The following is a 19,161-nucleotide window of genomic DNA, read 5'->3' as shown; positions in this document are numbered from 1 at the left end:
TAGGAAGGTAAAAAATATAGAAATGGTGAAAAATCAAGCATAAATTTTAAAAACATAAAATAAAAGCAAACAGGCTTTAACTTTTAATGGTCAGGAATTACACTTCCAAACTCATACAATAGTTATAATTAAACTGTATATTATAACTTAGTGTTAAAATTTCAATTACATCAATTTCTTTGTTTTCCGATCACCTAAAGGGAGAAAAGAAAATATCTTGCTAAGAGAATTGCAAGGATGAGCTACTCTGAAAACTCATCCTCAGTTAAAGATCGCAGGCTCAGTTCAAATCGTAAGCTGCAACTCGCTCCATGAAGTCAGAATTGCCGTGGCACCATTAAAAGTTGGGAAGATTTATATATAACAACTTCTATGGCTCAAGGTAGTTTCTGCATTTAAAGAAGAAAGAATTTTGGATTGGAAAAAATAAGGAAATTCCTTCACAATGGATTTCTTGCTTTTGTAGTCTCGTTGGCCATGTAGAACAAGACCATTCCAATCTCAAACTGCATTATGGATTGAAGGTCAAACTTCTACACGTCTCTACTCGAGTCACATTGAATTAGCATCACGTGGACTGGGACATAACACAACATACCTCTTCTTTGAATCTTATTGACTCAAATTATATGGCGTAACCATCAACCTCCTCTCAAACAACCTTTTCTGACTCACATAACCACTTGATTCGAGCAAACTAATGTTCTTCATCCGAGCAACTGAAAAGGTCTCCAACCAACATGATATCGGTGGGCAACTGCCCCTGGCGCAAGCTCTATAACAGAACACTTGTTCGGATAACCTCTTCCTAATTCACATTGGGCTAACGGTCTTCCATCCTTCAGAGAGCAGTTGAGACACCAGAAAATCAGCAAGCTAGCCCAAAGTAGGAACCATGAAGAGGCTCTGTTCATGGCTACCCTGGTTCTCTCAGCCAATCTATCCCACTATACCAGTCGTTAAATGAGATCATACACAGAAAAGTAACACTCACTTCCATGCCCCAAAGTTAACAGATTGCAATGAAATGTGACCCAGATACAAATCCTTCAAATGTTGCTTGCATAAGCCAACTCGCCGTCGATTCAAGCTAGGATGGATGGAACTCGAGAATCCAGTTTTCCATCCTGGAAATTTTTGCCTCTCCATGACATGAAGAGTATAAACACTTGGTGCAGAAGCCAAACACCCCATGACAAAACAATTGCAAGGACGAGACTGGCTGACCATTCTAGCAAGAGATAGCAAACACAAGCCACTATATGAAATTCCATATGTCGATGCCTCATCATGGCCTAAACCATGAGTATCTGATGCCTCCTCCTCTTCTTCTTGCTCTATTTCAGGGGTAGAGCAAATCCTACTCAGTTCTAAGTCAAACTTCTTTTCAATTTCACTTTCATGCGTACGATGCTTTGCTGCTAGTGTTCGGATACAGGATTTCCTAACTTGATCACAAATTAAGATCACCTCGCTAAAGTTTGAACAATTGCTATACCATTTAAGCCAACGACGATATACTCCTAAAAACCAGTCGATAATTTGAGTGTTATCATGTAGGATGAGGAAAGGAGAGGCACACGGATACCCTTTATTTGTGATTAGCCTATATCTCAATAGTCGTTTCCTGATAGAATTCACTGGAGCAATAATCTCAGTTATGAAAGTAGATTTGACAGAAGGGTCATAATTTGGTAAAAGAGCAACAGTAGAAGCTGTCTCGGAAGAAACATATTCTTCCACACGCCTTTGAAATTCATAAAAGGAGTCTCTAAGTTCCAGAGGAAGAGAAGGTTCCACTACATAATTAGATAAGATAGTTTCTTCAGTCTCTGCAGCCTTTGCGTTTATATCTTGCATCCAAATTTTCAATAAAACTTTGTACCAGTGGTCGGTTTCCATCCCAACTTTACGAAAACTGGAAATTTGATTTAAAGAAGGGCTATTTTTAGCCAAATGCTTGATCTCTGACTCTTTCACCTTCTTCAAACCATGAGCAAGCCATTTCTTCCCCAACCACACTGTCCAATCATTCCAAGCCTCCTGCTTCTGTAAAGCAAATAACTCAACTTTTTCTTTCAACTTGTGGACAGCTTTTACAGCAGGACTTTCCTTCTCACTTCTTCTAACCAAACAACCAAGAAAACGAATTCCACGAGTCTCCCTACATGATACCATTTCTTCTTGATGATTAACATCCAAATGCAAAGACTTCTGAATGAAATCCTGAATCTCAGACCTAAAACTAAGAGCCACATCTTTGGAACCTGAAACTGCCATAAAAATTTCATCCATATAGCGACAACAGTATACTCTTATGTTATCTTTCTCCTGGGCTGGATATTCAGAATCATTTCCTTTCAATTTTCTTCTAAACCAGCTCCGCAGCTTTGATTGGGACCCATCTTGAACAGCATTACCATATTTATTGATAGCTTCATATTTCATAGATAATCTGAAAAATTCTTGGTCAAAGAGGTTTAGATAGATGTTCATTAATATAGGAGACAGAACTCCCTCTTGTGGAAGACCATGACCTTTTGGGAAACCCCCGAACTCCAAATTCAGTGCCCCCGCCTCAAATATACTTCTGATGATAGCAAAAAATTCGGGGTCTTCTATCTTGTCCTCCATTACTGAAATGAGTTTAGCCATCTCAAGCTCATCCATCTTTTTGCTTATGTCAACTGTGAACCACCAGTCAGGATTATTGATCTCTTTTCTGATGTACTTCAATGCTGTTGAGTGCCCTCTTCCACTTCGGCAGCCATGAGATATCTTGGAAAAATGTGGCCTAAAAACACACTCCAAAACTATCCTAATAGCCTCCTGAAGAACCTTCAACTTTAGCTTGGGTAAGATGAGTACTTCTTTTTTCGAACTTGATATGGAGAAAGTATTGGCGTTGACATCGAAACTACCATTATGAAGTTCTTCAGCCATAGATTCAAATGAAATTAAATGATCATTCGATGCTATATCTACATTTGAGTTAATTCTAACACAATCATAGGCATTCTGAAGAGTTGGGGGGCAGGCAATCACTTTCCCCATCAAGTCCATAAACTTCCCATTCACATATTGCGCCTTCACCCTCTTCTTAATCTGGATTTCAAGGGATCTCTTGAGTTCCATTCGACTCTTTGGTCTTCTTGAATCAACATCCAGAGATTCTTCAACAAGCGAGGCCAAGTTCTCAGCCAATTTCTTTTTCTCCATTCCCTTGCAAAAATCATCATCAGCACATGCCAGAGCTGAATAATTTTCAGAAGTCTGAACTCTCTGAACACATTTACCTGCTATAAACAATTAAGGTTCAAAAGCAGTCGCGTGAAAGTAACATATTTTCCACACGTTAATGGAATAATTACAAATGAAATGCTTGAGTTTACAAACTTTGAAGTGATTATTCAACAAACAAAATTACTGAAACTTCTATATTCAGATAAACTTCAAATTTTCAATGTTTGGAATTTCTTGAGGCTTTTTTCCCCCTTTTGGAAGGAGCAGGGATTGGGAAGGTTCAATAATGATAATTATCTTGTAAAACTGTGAAAGTAGAGATCAGTTGCAGAAAAGATAAGGCTTTTCAAAAGGTTCTTCAACATATTTTATCAAATTCTGAACATCCTACAGAAATAAATCAAATATTTCGTAATATGAACATTGTTAAATAAATTATAACATCACTAGGGAGCAGCAGAGCAGATTGGAATTTTACCAATGTCAGACACAAAGGATGAATTGACTTTGCAAATTCGCAAAACTGCAAAGTTCCGCATATTCATCCGGCAAAATCTTTGAAATCCCCCAAATTGCATTTCTCGTATATCTGTAAAGAACATTCAGAGTAAGTTAGAAATTGCTGCGTTAACCTCAGTTACTTCAGTTCTGACTTCAGTTCTTATCAGACGAGAATGATGAAATCTCTCGTAATAACACAGATATTCCCGTAGTAAAACCTCCACCATCTGAAAACACCAGAGTTTAATAACTCCATAAACATGTCATGGATGAAAGAATAACAGTCAAAATAGCACATGAAGTGTTAAGATATCAAATTGCTAACTGAGGCATTTTAACGAACAGATGGTGTGCATCTTCGAAAAATAAATGCCAAACTAGAAACTGCTACTACAAATTCGGAATTCGAGTTAAACAGAGACATTATAACGAAATAATGGTGTACTTTAAGAAATCCACTTCCGACGAAGTCCCGTTACGGTTCGTGGGAAAATTGCAAAATCCATCCCTCAATTAAGGGTTTGTGAGGTACCACCCTCAACTTTTTGAATCTACTACCAATATTTGTAACGTAATTTTCCAAAGAAAAAATAAGGAAAATGTGTAAATTGTAATACTCATAGTTTGGGGCTAGTTCTTGTAATTTTATATTTAATTAATTAGATGAAAAATATACATATAAATATGTAAAAAACTTTCAGTAGAGGTGGGGGAGGGAATTCAAACTTACAAGCTCTTGATTGGAGTTGAGCTATACTCGCTTTTACAAATATCTTAAGACTTGAATGATCATTACCTAAATTTAAAAAATCTTGAATTTGATTCTAGTTACTTATAGAATTTCTATCTAATTGTCATATATCTACAATCAAGAGATTATGAGTTCGATCTTTACCCACTTAATATTCATTTTATGGTGTCGTGTTGAGGCGATAATCGCACATTCTTGATAGCTCATATTTACCACAGTGGAGTATTTCTCAAATTTGTCCTCTACTTTTAGTTTCCCTGCATTTTCATTCTATAAAGTTATATACTGGTATTTGTCCACCAATTATTAAGCAAGAGTTAAATCTAAAAAAGTTATATATAAACACGTCTTAATTTTCTTCTTTTGCAACTATTTTTCTTTTTCCTTTTGTAATTATATTTTTTTTATTGTTCATGTTTGGATTGGCCAATAAACTCATTTTTATTAGAAAAGTAACATGTTTATTAAATCACAATATTACATTTAATATTATTTATGGGGTGAGGTTATATAGTACTTGGTGATGCATGGATTTTGACCCTCCGGCTCTTCTTCTAGCACACACATAACTCGATAATAAGGAAACCGATACCTGCAAAATCAAATCGATCTAAACCGGTGTGACCTTAGTTACACGGGAGTTGAGAAAATAGTTAGCTAGGGATAAGTCACTTACCTCCTCAAGGTTGGATCTTACTGCTACTTATAGCCGTAGCCAAACCCTAATTCAGCGTTGCCGATCCAGAGGGATTGTTGATCGCAGGCGGGAGATTCACGGGCTGGGCCGTGAGCCAACCAGGGGTCAGGACCTTCTTCGTCGGTCACTTTTCTCGTTCTCTGCCTCGGCACTAGGTCGTTCTTTGGGCCGGCCCGTTACGTAGCGGGCCGGTCTCCCCCAATCAATGATCTCAGACTTCAACTCCTTTTCCATTTCGGGTCGTTTAACAGTACTCAATTTCATGACTATATGAAGATATATTAATAGTGTTATACTACTTTTAACAATTCGTTTCATTAAAACTATAATTAAATCAACTAAAAATATATATTACACGCATAATATAACTAGGGTGTATATATAATTGTGTGTGTGTATATAATTTTTTATATGAAATAGGGAGGTTTAAATACTATTTCTTCTACCGTATTTTATGTTGGTTCATGTAATCAAAATTTGATTCTTTTGGGATAAGAGATCGAGCTCACAACCTCTTAGTTCGAGATATATGTCAATTACTATTGAGCTATTGATTCATTTTTTGTCCAACTATTTTTTAATAAGTTTTTTTTATCTTTGTATTTTCAAATTTTATTAATTTTAGCCATTCTATTTTCAATATGTTCGGTATTATATCTTTAAAAAGTTACTAATTTGATCTCCATTTACACAAATTTTAGACTAGGCAAGTATGGTTACTTTTCAAGAAATTTTGGTGTAATTTGATAATCATTTTGTTTTTAATTGTCAGTTTTTTAAAACGTGCTTGTTTTTGTACCATTTCAAAAAACATATTTGATTTTTTAGTCAAATTTAAAAAACAAAACAAGTTATTAAAAACCACTTTTCTAATTTTCAAAATGGATTTAAATTTTCAAATCTAAGTGGAATTTTGAAAATTAGAAAACTATATAACATGACAAAAAAGCACCTACGTGAAATTAATATTTCTAAGTTTAATTCTTTTAAAACAAAAAAAATTTAAAATGAAATGGTTATCAAATGAGACCTTAGTGAGGAAAGTATCATGCTAAAATTATAATCGAAAAATAAATAAGAAAAAATGAAAAATGAAGGATATCAACCTAGGCCTAACTCAATTAGTGAAGACATTTATCTTCAACCAAAATATCGCTATCAACTATCGATGAGTTAAGTTCAGTTTACTCACAACTTTTTATTATTATTATTATTATTAAGTTGTTAGTGACAACTTTTTATTCTTTTGGAATACAACATAAATTTGATATTTCTTAATGTATTTTCTATGAAGTTTGATTTGGACTATGCTTTTGTTTTTTAAGTAAAAATTAAAACTTTATGATTTCATGCTATTTCCGTAAATACTTCAAAATAATTTTCTATTTTTGGTCGGAGCAATTTAACTTGAGGAACTATGTAGAAGCGTCTTCACAAACAATTAAAACACGAAAAAGAAAAAGAAATTAAAAAGAAAACAGGGAGAGATTGATGGAGCATAAAACGGGTCATCATTTACGTATAACCTCCAATAAAACCCCACCACCTGTACATCCGAAGGAAATCAACGGCAAGGATCGCCCCAACGCTCCACGCAATATTATTGGTTGCAAACACGTTACACGAAATTCTATTGGTCCACGTCATCATCAGTGACATGGTCCTGCGCAAAACGTAGAGGTCGTGGCATATCAGAACTTGGCTTGATCTCACTATAAAACTAGACCTCGCGAAATTTCACTTCCCAAATTCTCAACCAAAAAACGTACCCGAAAATTCCTTCTTCTTCTTCTTCTATACTAACTCAACTTTCAGAGAACTTCTCTGTAGTTTCCGACGCCGGAGGAGAGCGAAGATCAACGCCATGGCTGGCTCCTGGAGAGCTCGTGGGTCTCTGATCGTGCTGGCAATTGTTTTCTTCGGTAATGTTTTTTCTTCTAATGGATTAGATCTGGGTTGATGTTGTTTGTTTGGTTTATGGAACTCTTTAGATCTGCGTGATGTGGGTTCTGGTTTTGAGACGTTTTAATGTTGTAGGAGGTCGTAGCGTGTAAATCTTAAGCGTGGTTTTTTTAGAATACTGTAATGGATAATGCTAGTTTTGAGGTGGTGTTTGTTATGGAGATTTAGTCGTGGATCGAAGAGGGCTTTCTTGGCATTTTTTGAGTTGGTTAGTTTTAGGATGGACAATGGTGGCTCTATAGATCTTGTTTTCTGTCTTTTCACGATGGCTGTGAGATTCAATGCGATCTACTGGGCATTTGTGTGTTTTATTCTGGGTTAAAAAGCCTTGGAAAAGTTTTTTCTTTGTATTCTATCTCTATCTCTTCCCTTTGGTTGTTGATTAGGGCATCGAGTGAGCGTGCTTAATCTGAAAACTTTGTTGTTGTGGAATCAATATTAGTGATGGTACTTCATAGATGTGAGCATTACTTTTTATAATGTCTATACGCAAACGAAATGTTAGGATAAACAAGATTGGGCATTTCATCGCCCGTTTAGGCTTTGTAAAATTACATATTTCCGGATTATTATTTTTTTATCTTAGAGTGTAGTCTGTGGGTTATATTCATCGAACCAACGGTTAGAAATTGTCTAGTTAAACGAAAGAAAACATTGGAAAGCATTTGGTTTTATCTTTGGGAAGAATGCATGGGTATATTAGTATTAACCTTGCGGAAGTTGAATTGCAGGATGCCTGTTCGCAATTTCCATTGCGAAAGAGGAAGCAACGAAATTGGGGACTGTCATTGGGATAGACTTGGGCACAACTTATTCTTGTGTTGGAGTCTACAAGAATGGACATGTAGAAATTATAGCCAATGACCAAGGAAATCGTATTACCCCTTCTTGGGTCGCTTTCACTGATAGTGAGAGATTGATCGGTGAGGCTGCGAAGAATCAAGCAGCTGTCAACCCCGAGAGGACAATCTTTGATGTCAAGAGACTTATTGGTAGAAAGTATGCATCAGTCTCTCAACTTCTTGATGATCTAAGAGGGACAACGAATCGATTATTCAAACAGGTTGTCTGATCAAATTTGTCCTTTTTAAACAGGTTTGACGATAAAGAGGTTCAGAAGGACATGAAACTCGTTCCTTATAAGATTGTGAATAAGGATGGAAAGCCCTACATTCAAGTGAAGATCAAGGATGGTGAGACCAAGGTGTTCAGCCCTGAGGAGATCAGTGCTATGGTTCTCACAAAGATGAAGGAAACAGCCGAAGCATTCCTCGGCAAGAAAATCAAGGACGCCGTTGTCACAGTTCCAGGTGAGAGACGATATAATGCTTATCATTATTCAATCAAATAGCTCTCTCGATGTTTTCCGTTTCTTGTCTGCTAACTGAGTTTTGTTATTTTTTTGTGTAGCTTACTTCAATGATGCCCAAAGGCAAGCAACCAAGGATGCCGGTATTATTGCTGGCCTCAACGTTGCCAGGATCATCAATGAGCCCACCGCGGCTGCCATTGCGTATGGTTTGGACAAGAAAGGTGGCGAGAAGAATATCCTTGTTTTTGACCTTGGTGGTGGAACTTTTGATGTCAGTATCTTGACCATTGACAATGGTGTTTTTGAGGTTCTTGCCACAAACGGAGACACTCACTTGGGAGGTAAGAATTTATTGATGATTTAATATTTTTATGGTTGTTTTCATAATATTGTTTTCAAGAAACTAATGGAATATTTTTTGAAAAACCATCCTAGGTTGTTCTTTCTTTATAGAAACTGTTTCCGTGGAATCTTTTGCTTTTCTTAAATTCTTTTATTTAAACAGGTTAGAAATTAGAGTTACTCGCCGCCTGAAGTTTTTATGCATCATCATGCATGAATAAACTACTTTAAGAAAGAGCGACAAAAGGAAGTTGAAGTTTTGGGTACTGTTTTAAATACTTCTCAACCAAATTTAGTCATAAATGGATTACACTGTTAAGAGAAGTAAAGGGTTGTTTATTAGGCTCCAAGATTTTCATCTCTCATGTATAATAATAGGAATAACTTTGCCCGAACAAATTGCTTGAAATTGTTGTATGGAAGTCTCTGTTAAAAAGAAGTTGGACTAGAAAGAAATTTTGAAGGTAAATTTACTAGTGATCTAGTTTTTTAATACTGGAATATTATACCATAGGAGCTGTGAAATGGATGGCTTCTGATTGCACATCATTATTTGCCTTGAGTTGAAGTGCACACATTTTCTCAGGTGAGGACTTTGACCAGAGGATTATGGAATACTTCATCAAATTGATTAAGAAGAAGCACGGAAAGGATATTAGCAAGGACAACAGGGCACTTGGAAAGCTAAGAAGGGAAGCTGAGCGTGCCAAGAGGGCATTGAGTAGCCAGCACCAGATCCGTGTGGAGATCGAATCCCTCTTCGATGGAGTTGACTTCTCTGAGCCACTGACCCGAGCTCGATTCGAAGAGTTGAACAATGACTTGTTCAGAAAGACCATGGGTCCAGTGAAGAAGGCCATGGATGATGCAGGATTGGAGAAGAACCAAATCGATGAAATAGTCCTTGTTGGTGGCAGCACCAGGATTCCCAAAGTTCAACAGCTCCTCAAAGACTACTTCGACGGCAAGGAACCTAACAAGGGTGTGAACCCTGATGAGGCCGTTGCCTATGGTGCTGCTGTACAAGGAAGCATCTTGAGTGGAGAGGGTGGTGAAGAAACAAAAGGTAAAAGTTCTTGACTTCTTGCTCCAAATGAAGGATCTGTTTATCTTTCTGGTATCCACTTGTTCACAAATCTCTTCACTTTGGATGCAGATATCCTTCTTCTTGACGTTGCCCCTCTTACCCTTGGAATTGAGACTGTTGGTGGAGTGATGACCAAGTTGATCCCCAGAAACACTGTCATCCCAACAAAGAAATCTCAAGTCTTCACCACCTACCAGGATCAGCAGACCACCGTCTCCATTCAGGTACACTTCTTCCCTCTTCACTAATCAATAAACGGAAAAAATGCCATCCCGTAATGCGATTATCATGTTCTTGGTTGCTAATATCCTCCTCAATTCAGGTCTTTGAAGGTGAGAGGAGTCTCACTAAGGACTGCAGGAATCTTGGGAAATTTGATCTAACTGGAATTCCTCCAGCACCAAGGTCTATCTCCTGTCCTGATTCTTGATAAATTTATGCAACTTCTGCAAATGTTTGAACTAAGTTTGCTTTTGCAACTTAACAGGGGTACCCCACAAATTGAGGTCACCTTTGAGGTTGATGCCAATGGTATCCTGAACGTGAAGGCCGAAGACAAGGGCACTGGTAAATCCGAGAAGATCACCATCACCAATGACAAGGGTCGGTTGAGCCAGGAGGAGATCGACCGGATGGTTCAGGAAGCCGAGGAGTTTGCAGAGGAAGACAAGAAGGTGAAGGAGAGAATCGATGCCCGCAACAGCCTGGAAACCTACACCTACAACATGAAGAGCCAGATCAACGACAAGGACAAGCTTGCTGACAAGCTTGAGTCTGATGAGAAGGAGAAAATCGAGACCGCGGTGAAGGACGCCCTCGAATGGCTCGACGACAACCAGAGTGCTGAGAAGGAAGACTATGAGGAGAAGCTCAAGGAGCTTGAGGCTGTCTGCAACCCCATCATCACCGCTGTTTACCAACGCTCCGGTGGCGCTCCTGGTGGTGGCGAGTCGGGAGAAGATGACGATTCTCACGATGAGCTTTAAACAGAATCTTTGTAATTTTTATTGATCTTTTTCGGAAGCAGCAGCTGCAGTGCAGGGATGAGGAATGAGGAAGTATAGAGTGGTGCTAGGCCATGGAAAACTTACTGTAATTCTTTAGATAGAATCGTTGGAACTTTTTTTTTTTTCTTTTGCGAATGATGCTTTGCTTCTTCCTCATTGTAATATGGGGTGGTGGAGGTCTCTTCGAAACATTTTGGATTTTGTTTCACTGTTATTAAACAAACTCCCTAGTTGAGTTTTCAATTATGTGACTCCAATGTCTCTAAAAGTTCAATGTTTGTTCATTGCAATCACACACCCTTGAATCCTCACTCAACTCAAATAAAGTCTTTTAAACTAAGCTGAGAAATATTACTTTCAATTTTATTCAAATCTTTAAAATTTTGCCTGACAAACTTACTACTATATACCGGTATAGATTTCAAAAGCCCCTCAATTTTTTGTTTTAGATTTTGAACTTTAAATATTATATTTTAGTTACTTTTGTATAAAGGAAATTATGTTCTTTTATTCAGTTTTATTAACCCTTAAATAATAATTCAAATTTTGTTTGGAAATAAGCATAAGTTTAGAGTTAAATTAAAACCTTTTTTCTTTCTATCCAATGTGAAATTAGAACAAATATGATAAAAATGTTTTTCTATTGTTATAAGTAAATAAGACAATAAGACGCATATTACTATTAAAAAGAAAACCCTCTAACTATAACTATAATGATTATTGAACTATGGGGGAGATGAACCTATCTAGTAGATAGATATGTTTATCTTTTTCTTTGATAAAAAAATTAAGGACCATATTTAGTATTTGATTTAGCTGAATTTGCATATTTAGTATTTAGTATTCTATCTTTAACTGTTTAATTTGTTGTTGAATTTGAATATTTCTCAATTAGATTTTAAATGCATGAACTTGGTATTGAAAGGTTTGTTGGCTAATCTTCTTTGAACTGGAGAAATTTCACACTACTATCACAACTTTTCAATTTTTTTTTTTTTTAAGTATAGTACAAATGTGATTTTTCATAGTTTGAAATATAGTATAGCGCAACTTTTTTTTTAATGTGTTTTCCATAACATTAGTCTAGTTTGAATTGTATTAATTTTATAAAATTTTCAACTTTATACTATATTTAAAAATACATATTTATTTTGAGTAAAAGCTTCATCTTCTTTTCCAGATACATTTTGAGAATTTTTCCTCAATTTCAACTTAATGGAAATTAAAACTTATTTAACAATTTCACTTTTAGTTTATTGTTCTTAAAAAATATGTTTAATTCCTCTCTATTTCTTTTGTAGATATTTCACCATACTTACAACACACATGATTTCTTAGCCAACTTATAAAAAACTATAAAAAGTAAATAACAAAACATAGAAATACAAGTGGGAGGTTCACAAGCTAAATTTTAAAAAACTAAAAACAAAATGGTTTTTAACCTGAGACCTAAAATCATCCTACTCAGCAGAGAGAAAAAAAAAAATTACTTTTTATTTTCATATTTAAATGGGTGAAAGAATATACATTAATCTCAGCTTTTGCTGCAGTATGTGAAATTTTCTGTTTTTAAGTTACAAAGCATTCCTTATTCCCAAAACAAAACAAAGACAGTATGAGCAAAGTCCAATTCCTTTGCATCCAATTTGGCAAAAACTAAAAGAACTCAAAACTTACTTCTACCTGTGAACACTAAAGTCCAACACTGGGATTTCCTGAGCCTGCTGCCACAACCCCCATACCATCTGATTCTTTAATAGCAATACTATCTCCATTCAACTCTTTTACAAGGTTATCGATCTTCCGAAACTGATACGGCCATCTCGAATTGTAGAGAAATTGACGAAGATCGAACCGATTATCCTCTGGAGAATAGCTCTGCAATGAGATTTCCATTAGCTCTCAAAGAATGAGATAACGCACCAGTGCACATCATAACTTCAGAACAATCAAAGACACCTACCTCGGCATGATAAGACGGCGTAAGTACAGTCATTTTGTGGCGGTTTATGGAGTAGTACTTGAAGAAATGTTTCACTTTCTCGGCCACCTCCGACGGAGTTAACTTAGTGCCCCACCGGTAGCAGAGATTCTGATATGAGGGCAAAGAGTTACTGATGGTTATGAGATTACTGATCGGAGAAAATTGAATGAACATATTTGACAAACCTTAAACATTGAGACCGGACCGCAACGGAAAATTTTTCGCAGCCTTCCGTAAACTGAGAGTTCCTCATATGTCATTCCCATGTCAACTTCATCCAACTGTTTCACAAGCAAAAATAATAATAATTTAATCAGAAATGCTAGCAAGAACATATTGGATCTACCTATTACCTATCTGCAAACTTTATTTGATAAAAGACAGAAAAGCGCATATGCAGTAAGCATGGTTTGGTCCAAACCGACCTCCCCGATGTATCGATTTTGGTTAGGGGTAAACCGACCAGATCAATGGTTTTCACAGTCACAAGACTGACCTAAGTTACAACCTCAGGGAAAATAATTTGTTTATAAAACTGGCAGCTCTAAGCCAACTCTAGGATAAAATGCAGAAGAAAACTTCAGGGGACAAGAAACATGTGAGATGTGGAAGAACCTGACTGTAGTTGGAACGAATCGGCTCCAGCTCAGCTGTAGGTGGAGCTGCTTCGATATCCGCTAAGGATGAGTAGCCAAGATGTGTGGCAGCCCATCTTAAAAATGCTCGAAGATCCTGCTTACTGATGCTTCCAATTGGATTTATATCAGCCGAACTGCAATCGTACTGTGCCAAGAATCCAGACACGAGATAGTTGTAAAAAGGAAACGTGGCAGTTTCAACTGGTAGCGTCTAAAGAAAATCAAGAAGGGAAAAGAAATAGCTTGAATAATATTGAACCTTTGTTAAGTAACCACGCAATCCTTCATCCACGTTAGAGCTACCCAGCACAAGGTAGAATCCGGATTTGCTATGAACCCAAGGCAAGAGCGATGCAAACATAAAAGCCAGAACCATCCTGATTCGAGCTTGAATATTCTGCAGACCTAAATTTTCAATGTTAGATCCCCCATCTACCTGCAAAACGAAACCGTGATGAAGCTTAAAACATAAATAAGCAGGTACATGAACAGTTAAAATATCTTGAAGGTAGACATTTCAACGTGAAGAAAATATTTTTTGACAGAAAAGCGCCTTTCCCGTCCTCATATACCAACCCAATAAAATCGAAAGGAAAAGAAAACTATTTTCACCTTGTACCGTGGACGTTTTCCGGTGAGAGTTTGGAACAAAGACAGAAGTGCTGAGACAATCCCATCTATGGAAACATCAAGATGCCATGAACCAATCTCATCAGCTAGAACCTTTGCTCTCGACCGTGTCGCTTCAGAGCTACAAGGAGCAACACAGACCACGCTTAGTGAATGATACCAGAGTTTTCGAACTATAACAAAAAGATCAAGTGTATAACCTTGAAAAAGATTAAAATATATAAACTGTGCAGGACTCTGAACTTGGCTTTTGAGTTCAAATTCGTGCTAAAATGCAGGCAATAAATCAAGTTTAATTTATAAATTCAAGGGTTGGTATATTTTTGTAAGGTCAAGCGGGTCTCCCATAGGGTCCAGTTGAGGTTCATGTATTCTAGTTCAGACACCTACAATTATTAAGAAAATGAACTTAAGCATTCTACTTACCTATTTTCAGAGCCCATGAATACAGTGTAAAAAATTCGTCTGGCAAATTCTCTGCTATCAGTTGGGAACTCTCCGTCGGCATAATGTCCGATCCGTATCGCATCAGCTTTCACTTGTTCATCTCCATTTGCAATTTCTGATTGCAAGTGCATAAAAACAACCAAGAGAATACAAGTGTGATGGAATGGTGGGAGGTGTAATTAGCAAAACACCATGCTTCTTATTGGGTTCCTATTGACAGAGATTTCTATAACTATACTCCATTTGTTATTAACAGAAGGTGGGCTTTTGTAAGGCCTATTATAAGGTTCTTTGAGGTAAAGATTTTGTTTTACTTAATACTTGGCTCGTCCTTGTCATTTATTTTTAACTTTTCACATATTAATGAAAATTTTGTTTTTCGTTTAATAGAAAAAAATACATGTGAGGCGTGAAAGCACAAAAGAAAAGAGTGAAGGTAATGTTTAGAACACTTGATAACTTCCATCCTTTGTTCACTTTCTAACCTAACCTAAAATTGTTTTTTAGACAGTAAAGCAAGTAGAAATCTGTACCTTTTCTATCCCTTTTCTTCTCTTCCAAATATGGACAATCACCATTCAGTCACCTCTCTGTTAATGTTCTACATGGATTCCTTAGCAAATCCCTTATTCACCATTGAAAAGTTGCCTGCCCTCTAATGTATTAGGAATAGTGGAATACTATCAATTATGAAATATCCAGTGACTTAATCTATGGTCGCTTGTTAATTTTAGTCATCTTAAATGACAGGTATTTGATCATAGAGACAGCTTCCAGCTCGTAACCTAATTTAACTGAACTTGCAAAATAGAGGTACCTGAACACAGCAACTCTATCTATGTGCATGGCTAATAAAAAGAAAACCAACCTTTTACAACAAGCTGGCACATGCAGCCAACTATAGCTGCAACAGATGAGCTATCAGCTCCACCAGAAAGAGGAAGCAGAAATCCAGAAGCTCCGCTTCGTCTTAAATAGTCCCATAACCAGCATCCAGGTCCATAGGCTATTTCCTCTTCCGCACAGTGATAGTTAATCTATTGATCATTGATCACATTGGACTTAGGAAAGATCAGTATTTGACACAATGAACTAAAATGATACAGAAATGATACTGAATAAATGGTAACTAACCTCCAGTGGACTTGAAAGGGAAATTTTGAGGTTAAATGACTGACATAGACTGTATGGGGCTGCCACAGAAGGAACTGTAGTTTTATAGCTTGCTTGCTCTTGAAAGCTGCTTATAGATCCTCTAAGACTAGCAACCTGCCAGAAAACAAACTTCTTAAAACCAAATGTTCAGCAAAAATGAAGAAAGAAAGAAAGAAAAATGAAACACCCATAAATGTTACAACAAGGTAAAGGAGGCTCCACTCATTGCAGTATGGAACACCCGACTATTTCCCGGGCAGGAGACCGCACAAATTTTAAATTATTGAGTTTCTATCAAGGGATTCAAACCTTGAAGGTATCTCTAAAATCTCAAGCCCTTGCCACCAAAGACACCCTTTGGGGTAAAAAATACACCTTCCCATTCAAGTGATACTAAATTGTGATAAACCTTCCTGGTTATTTGCCTATAAAGACTTCACGGTTCCTTCTCTTCTCTTTACCCCCGAGGTCGAGGGAAAAGGGAGTGAGTAACTGGTATTAAGCAATATAAGAGACAGGGATCAAGTAAATCATCCAATGGCTCACACCGTTTGAAGATGTCTAAGGATATTAGAAAATATATTTATACCGCGTCAAGATCTACATGGGCAACCACAACCTCAACATCCTTCAAAGAAAACTGCGAGCCTTGAGCTACGAGATCACCGTTTATAACAACACAAGCACAGCCATCTGCCAAAAAACAGGAACTTCAATAAATCCTTTGTCTTTTCCCCCAGACTAGAAATGTCAATGTGCACAAGAAACATTACACACCATATGCTACACGTTAAGACACAAGAACATTCAAAATGGACACACAGACTACCTATATAATAATTAACACTGACAAAATTTGATGCCACCAAAAGCCTGTTTATGCAAGAGAATGATATATACCATAGTAAAGACGGCCACCATCACAACCCTGGTGGTTACTGTACATGTAAACTCCACCACGAGTATGAGTAGCACCTATAAAAGCACGAAGACGAACATCAAGTTTTCTTAATTGGTGATGACTTCCACTAGCATTCATAAACACTTCAACCCCATTCAAAGCAAGTTCAGCATGAGGAGGAATAGGTGTAAAAAGCTCTTCACAAACTTCAGCAGCAACAGCTCTAACAAGAAGGAACAGACTAGGCATCAGCTTAGGTATCTTTAAGAAAAATGTAAAACATACAAATTCAATAGCCAAATAAGAGGTACGACGTCCCATGAACAACTTGTCAGTGCAATCAAAAGTTACAAATGCATATGAATTTTGGACTTGCAAAGAAACAATAATTGTCTAAACCAGTAATTTTGGCACTCACGTATCTAGAAACTGAATATATCCATAGCCAAAAGGCACGGATGTTTGAGACAAAGCCTCGGAGATATCTCTTGGCAGCTGAAAATCCACAAGTTTGTCCTTTAGCTTCCATGCTGTGAACCAGCGGAGCTCCCGGTAATTCCCATCATTTGCAAGCCACATCTTTGGGCGTATCATAATAATTTTCCTATTATAGCACAGCACTTGACAATTATAACGCTCTGAGTCTTTAATAACTGGCATACCAATGCTGCATAATATGCCATCAGTCCAAGGACCCAGCAGTATATCTTTCAAGCATTCCCATCTGCAGGTGAAAACAACAAATTTGAGTATACCCAGAAGCTTGACCATTAAATATGGGCTAAATATATGTTTTAGTCCTGATGTACAAGTGTGTTTTTCAATTTAGTTCCTATTATTTAAAAATTTCAATTTAATCCCTTATATTTTAACATTTTCCTAATATACCCTTGTCTCAGTGGATATTAAATAACTGATTGTAAACTCACATGGCAAAATACTTAGTGGTTGAAATATATATGAGGAATAAGAAATTTGTAGAAATTTAGATTTTTTCACTCCCAGGTGTCTTATTCCCTCCTTCAAATATCTCCAACTCACTAAGTATCACACCACAGAAGCTAACCATAAGTCAAATTTAGCATACACAGACGCAAATGTATAATTAAAAATTGTTACAATGTAAACCCAGTAAAACTAATCTTTCATTGAGAAATATGAAATAATATCCAGGGCATACGTCTGAAAGCACAGATACGGACCCGAGACATGGATGCAACACGACACATACACAGACACATCATTTTTTTTAAATCTATGACACAGACACGGCAATAACACGTTTGTTAAAATATACAAGTGTATATATATGAAGAAAATTTAAAGTCAACAAGCTTATACATTTATATGCTTTAAAAAATAATTTTGATGTATTTCGCTCTCAAAATTTATCCTCTATTACTATTTATGTCTATTTATCAGCTTAACAAGTGTTGGAACTATTCTACCACTAGTGTATCGTCTATTGGGCTAACAAGTGATCGATACTGTCCAATAAGCGTCGAAGTGTTACCCAAATTGAAGTGTTCATGTTTCTTAGGTACGTTGCAATGTGGCTAAATTAAATCCTTAGAGACTAAATTTTTTTTTTTTTAATTCCAATTAAAACATATGTTTAACCTAATGTATTTCCAAATACGAAGTTCACAGAAATGGCGTTAACAAAGGACCCGCAAATTGCCTATTGTTGGAAAGGGAGAAACAATAATCCATAATAAACAGGAGATACTTTCGTAAAGAATAAAAGAATTGAGAATTTAAGTCAAAACAAGTAGAAATTTTACGCATGAGTGACAGTGTCGAGCTCTAAGAAGTGGTCTTCACAGCCATAACCAGTAATCTCGAGCTCGGGACCAAGTCTAATGACGGCCCCAGCACGTTTAGCCTCGTCTATGGACTCTTTGATGTGCTTCACATTACAATCGAAATCCATAGCCCATTGGTTCAAATTACACGTCGCCACTTTCAACAGCCTCATCTTCTACGATTCCTCAGCCTCCCCACTTTACAATTGCAAACCAAAATCAAATACCAGTGAACCCATTTGGGCAGTCACCAGAAAATAAAAAATAAGAAACTAAAAAAGGGTCAAATGAAATGAGCGAAATCGAGGGCTTGTCTGGACTGACCTGGCCTACTTCTACGGAAATTTTGAGAGCCGACCTTGTGATGGGGAGCAGATGAGTGGAGGTGTTGTTCTTGTTCTTGTTTTTTGATCCTTCGATGCGTTGGGAAATTCTTCTTGCTCGTACTGTACGGTGGGGTTGGATTGGATTTTGGGAAAATCCACAAATCGCACTTGGAAGTTGGAAGTTGTTCGGTTCGACAGGCGGCGGCCCGACGGGTAAAAGGGTCCTGGATCCTGGGACGGGTTTGGAGTATGGGTTTGACAGGTCCAGTCATGACTCCTGGGTTGGTCATTCTTTCAAACGTGCGTAACGTATTTGGTGTTTTTTCTTTATGCTAATTGTATGTTTCTTCCTCCTTTTGCATCCGGCTACTAA

General features: G+C 37.0%; 3 protein-coding genes across 6 annotated transcripts; 1 reads left to right on the top strand and 2 right to left on the bottom strand.

Annotated features, from left to right (window-relative positions):
- Window positions 1-60: 60 nt before the first annotated feature.
- On the bottom strand, window positions 61-4,358 carry LOC111015360 (Intron maturase, type II family protein). Of its 4 annotated transcripts, none has more exons than XM_022290377.2 (3): window positions 4,190-4,358; window positions 3,722-3,832; window positions 61-3,299 (listed from the first exon to the last, which is right to left on the bottom strand). In XM_022290377.2, exons 2-3 carry the CDS (start codon window positions 3,819-3,821, stop codon window positions 991-993), a joined length of 2,409 nt encoding a protein of 802 aa, XP_022146069.1. In that variant the 5' UTR covers window positions 3,822-3,832; window positions 4,190-4,358; the 3' UTR covers window positions 61-990. The 4 variants fall into 4 exon arrangements, with proteins under 4 accessions (XP_022146069.1, XP_087980855.1, XP_022146067.1 ...); XM_088124729.1 differs by having other exon boundaries at window positions 61-3,296; XM_022290375.2 differs by having other exon boundaries at window positions 3,722-4,358.
- A 2,568-nt stretch (window positions 4,359-6,926) lies between these two features.
- Window positions 6,927-11,148, top strand: LOC111015251 (endoplasmic reticulum chaperone BiP). The gene is made up of 8 exons (XM_022290212.2): window positions 6,927-7,114; window positions 7,886-8,153; window positions 8,250-8,464; window positions 8,565-8,807; window positions 9,395-9,874; window positions 9,965-10,119; window positions 10,218-10,300; window positions 10,383-11,148. Exons 1-8 carry the CDS (start codon window positions 7,057-7,059, stop codon window positions 10,879-10,881), a joined length of 2,001 nt encoding a protein of 666 aa, XP_022145904.1. The 5' UTR covers window positions 6,927-7,056; the 3' UTR covers window positions 10,882-11,148.
- A 1,228-nt stretch (window positions 11,149-12,376) lies between these two features.
- On the bottom strand, window positions 12,377-19,017 carry LOC111015310 (carbon-nitrogen hydrolase family protein). The gene is made up of 14 exons (XM_022290306.2): window positions 18,787-19,017; window positions 18,442-18,660; window positions 17,076-17,381; window positions 16,657-16,880; window positions 16,346-16,449; window positions 15,736-15,870; window positions 15,470-15,638; window positions 14,581-14,716; window positions 14,137-14,275; window positions 13,784-13,960; window positions 13,502-13,669; window positions 13,072-13,167; window positions 12,866-12,994; window positions 12,377-12,780 (listed from the first exon to the last, which is right to left on the bottom strand). Exons 2-14 carry the CDS (start codon window positions 18,633-18,635, stop codon window positions 12,595-12,597), a joined length of 2,163 nt encoding a protein of 720 aa, XP_022145998.1. The 5' UTR covers window positions 18,636-18,660; window positions 18,787-19,017; the 3' UTR covers window positions 12,377-12,594.
- Between the last annotated feature and the right edge of the window lie 144 nt (window positions 19,018-19,161).

Source organism: Momordica charantia (assembly GCF_013281855.1).
Source record: "Momordica charantia cultivar OHB3-1 chromosome 6 unlocalized genomic scaffold, Mcharantia_2.0 BLBB01000006.1, whole genome shotgun sequence".
Classification (NCBI taxonomy): Eukaryota; Viridiplantae; Streptophyta; class Magnoliopsida; order Cucurbitales; family Cucurbitaceae; genus Momordica; species Momordica charantia.
This window is presented reverse-complemented; position numbering and strand designations above follow the sequence as displayed.

What these genes read in the sequence shown, in the direction of transcription:
- LOC111015360 (XM_022290375.2), bottom strand. Translation starts at nt 3,845, where the DNA reads ATGTTCTTTACAGATATACGAGAAATGCAATTTGGGGGATTTCAAAGA. An exon ending in ATCCTTTGTGTCTGACATTG is followed by an intron (nt 3,300 to 3,721) that starts GTAAAATTCCAA and finishes AATTGTTTATAG; the next exon opens with CAGGTAAATGTGTTCAGAGA.
- LOC111015251 (XM_022290212.2), top strand. Translation starts at nt 7,057, where the DNA reads ATGGCTGGCTCCTGGAGAGCTCGTGGGTCTCTGATCGTGCTGGCAATT. An exon ending in CGGAGACACTCACTTGGGAG is followed by an intron (nt 8,808 to 9,394) that starts GTAAGAATTTAT and finishes ACATTTTCTCAG; the next exon opens with GTGAGGACTTTGACCAGAGG. An exon ending in GGGTGGTGAAGAAACAAAAG is followed by an intron (nt 9,875 to 9,964) that starts GTAAAAGTTCTT and finishes CTTTGGATGCAG; the next exon opens with ATATCCTTCTTCTTGACGTT.
- LOC111015310 (XM_022290306.2), bottom strand. Translation starts at nt 18,635, where the DNA reads ATGAGGCTGTTGAAAGTGGCGACGTGTAATTTGAACCAATGGGCTATG. An exon ending in GTGCCAGCTTGTTGTAAAAG is followed by an intron (nt 14,717 to 15,469) that starts GTTGGTTTTCTT and finishes ACTTGCAATCAG; the next exon opens with AAATTGCAAATGGAGATGAA. An exon ending in CGCCGTCTTATCATGCCGAG is followed by an intron (nt 12,781 to 12,865) that starts GTAGGTGTCTTT and finishes ATCTCATTGCAG; the next exon opens with AGCTATTCTCCAGAGGATAA.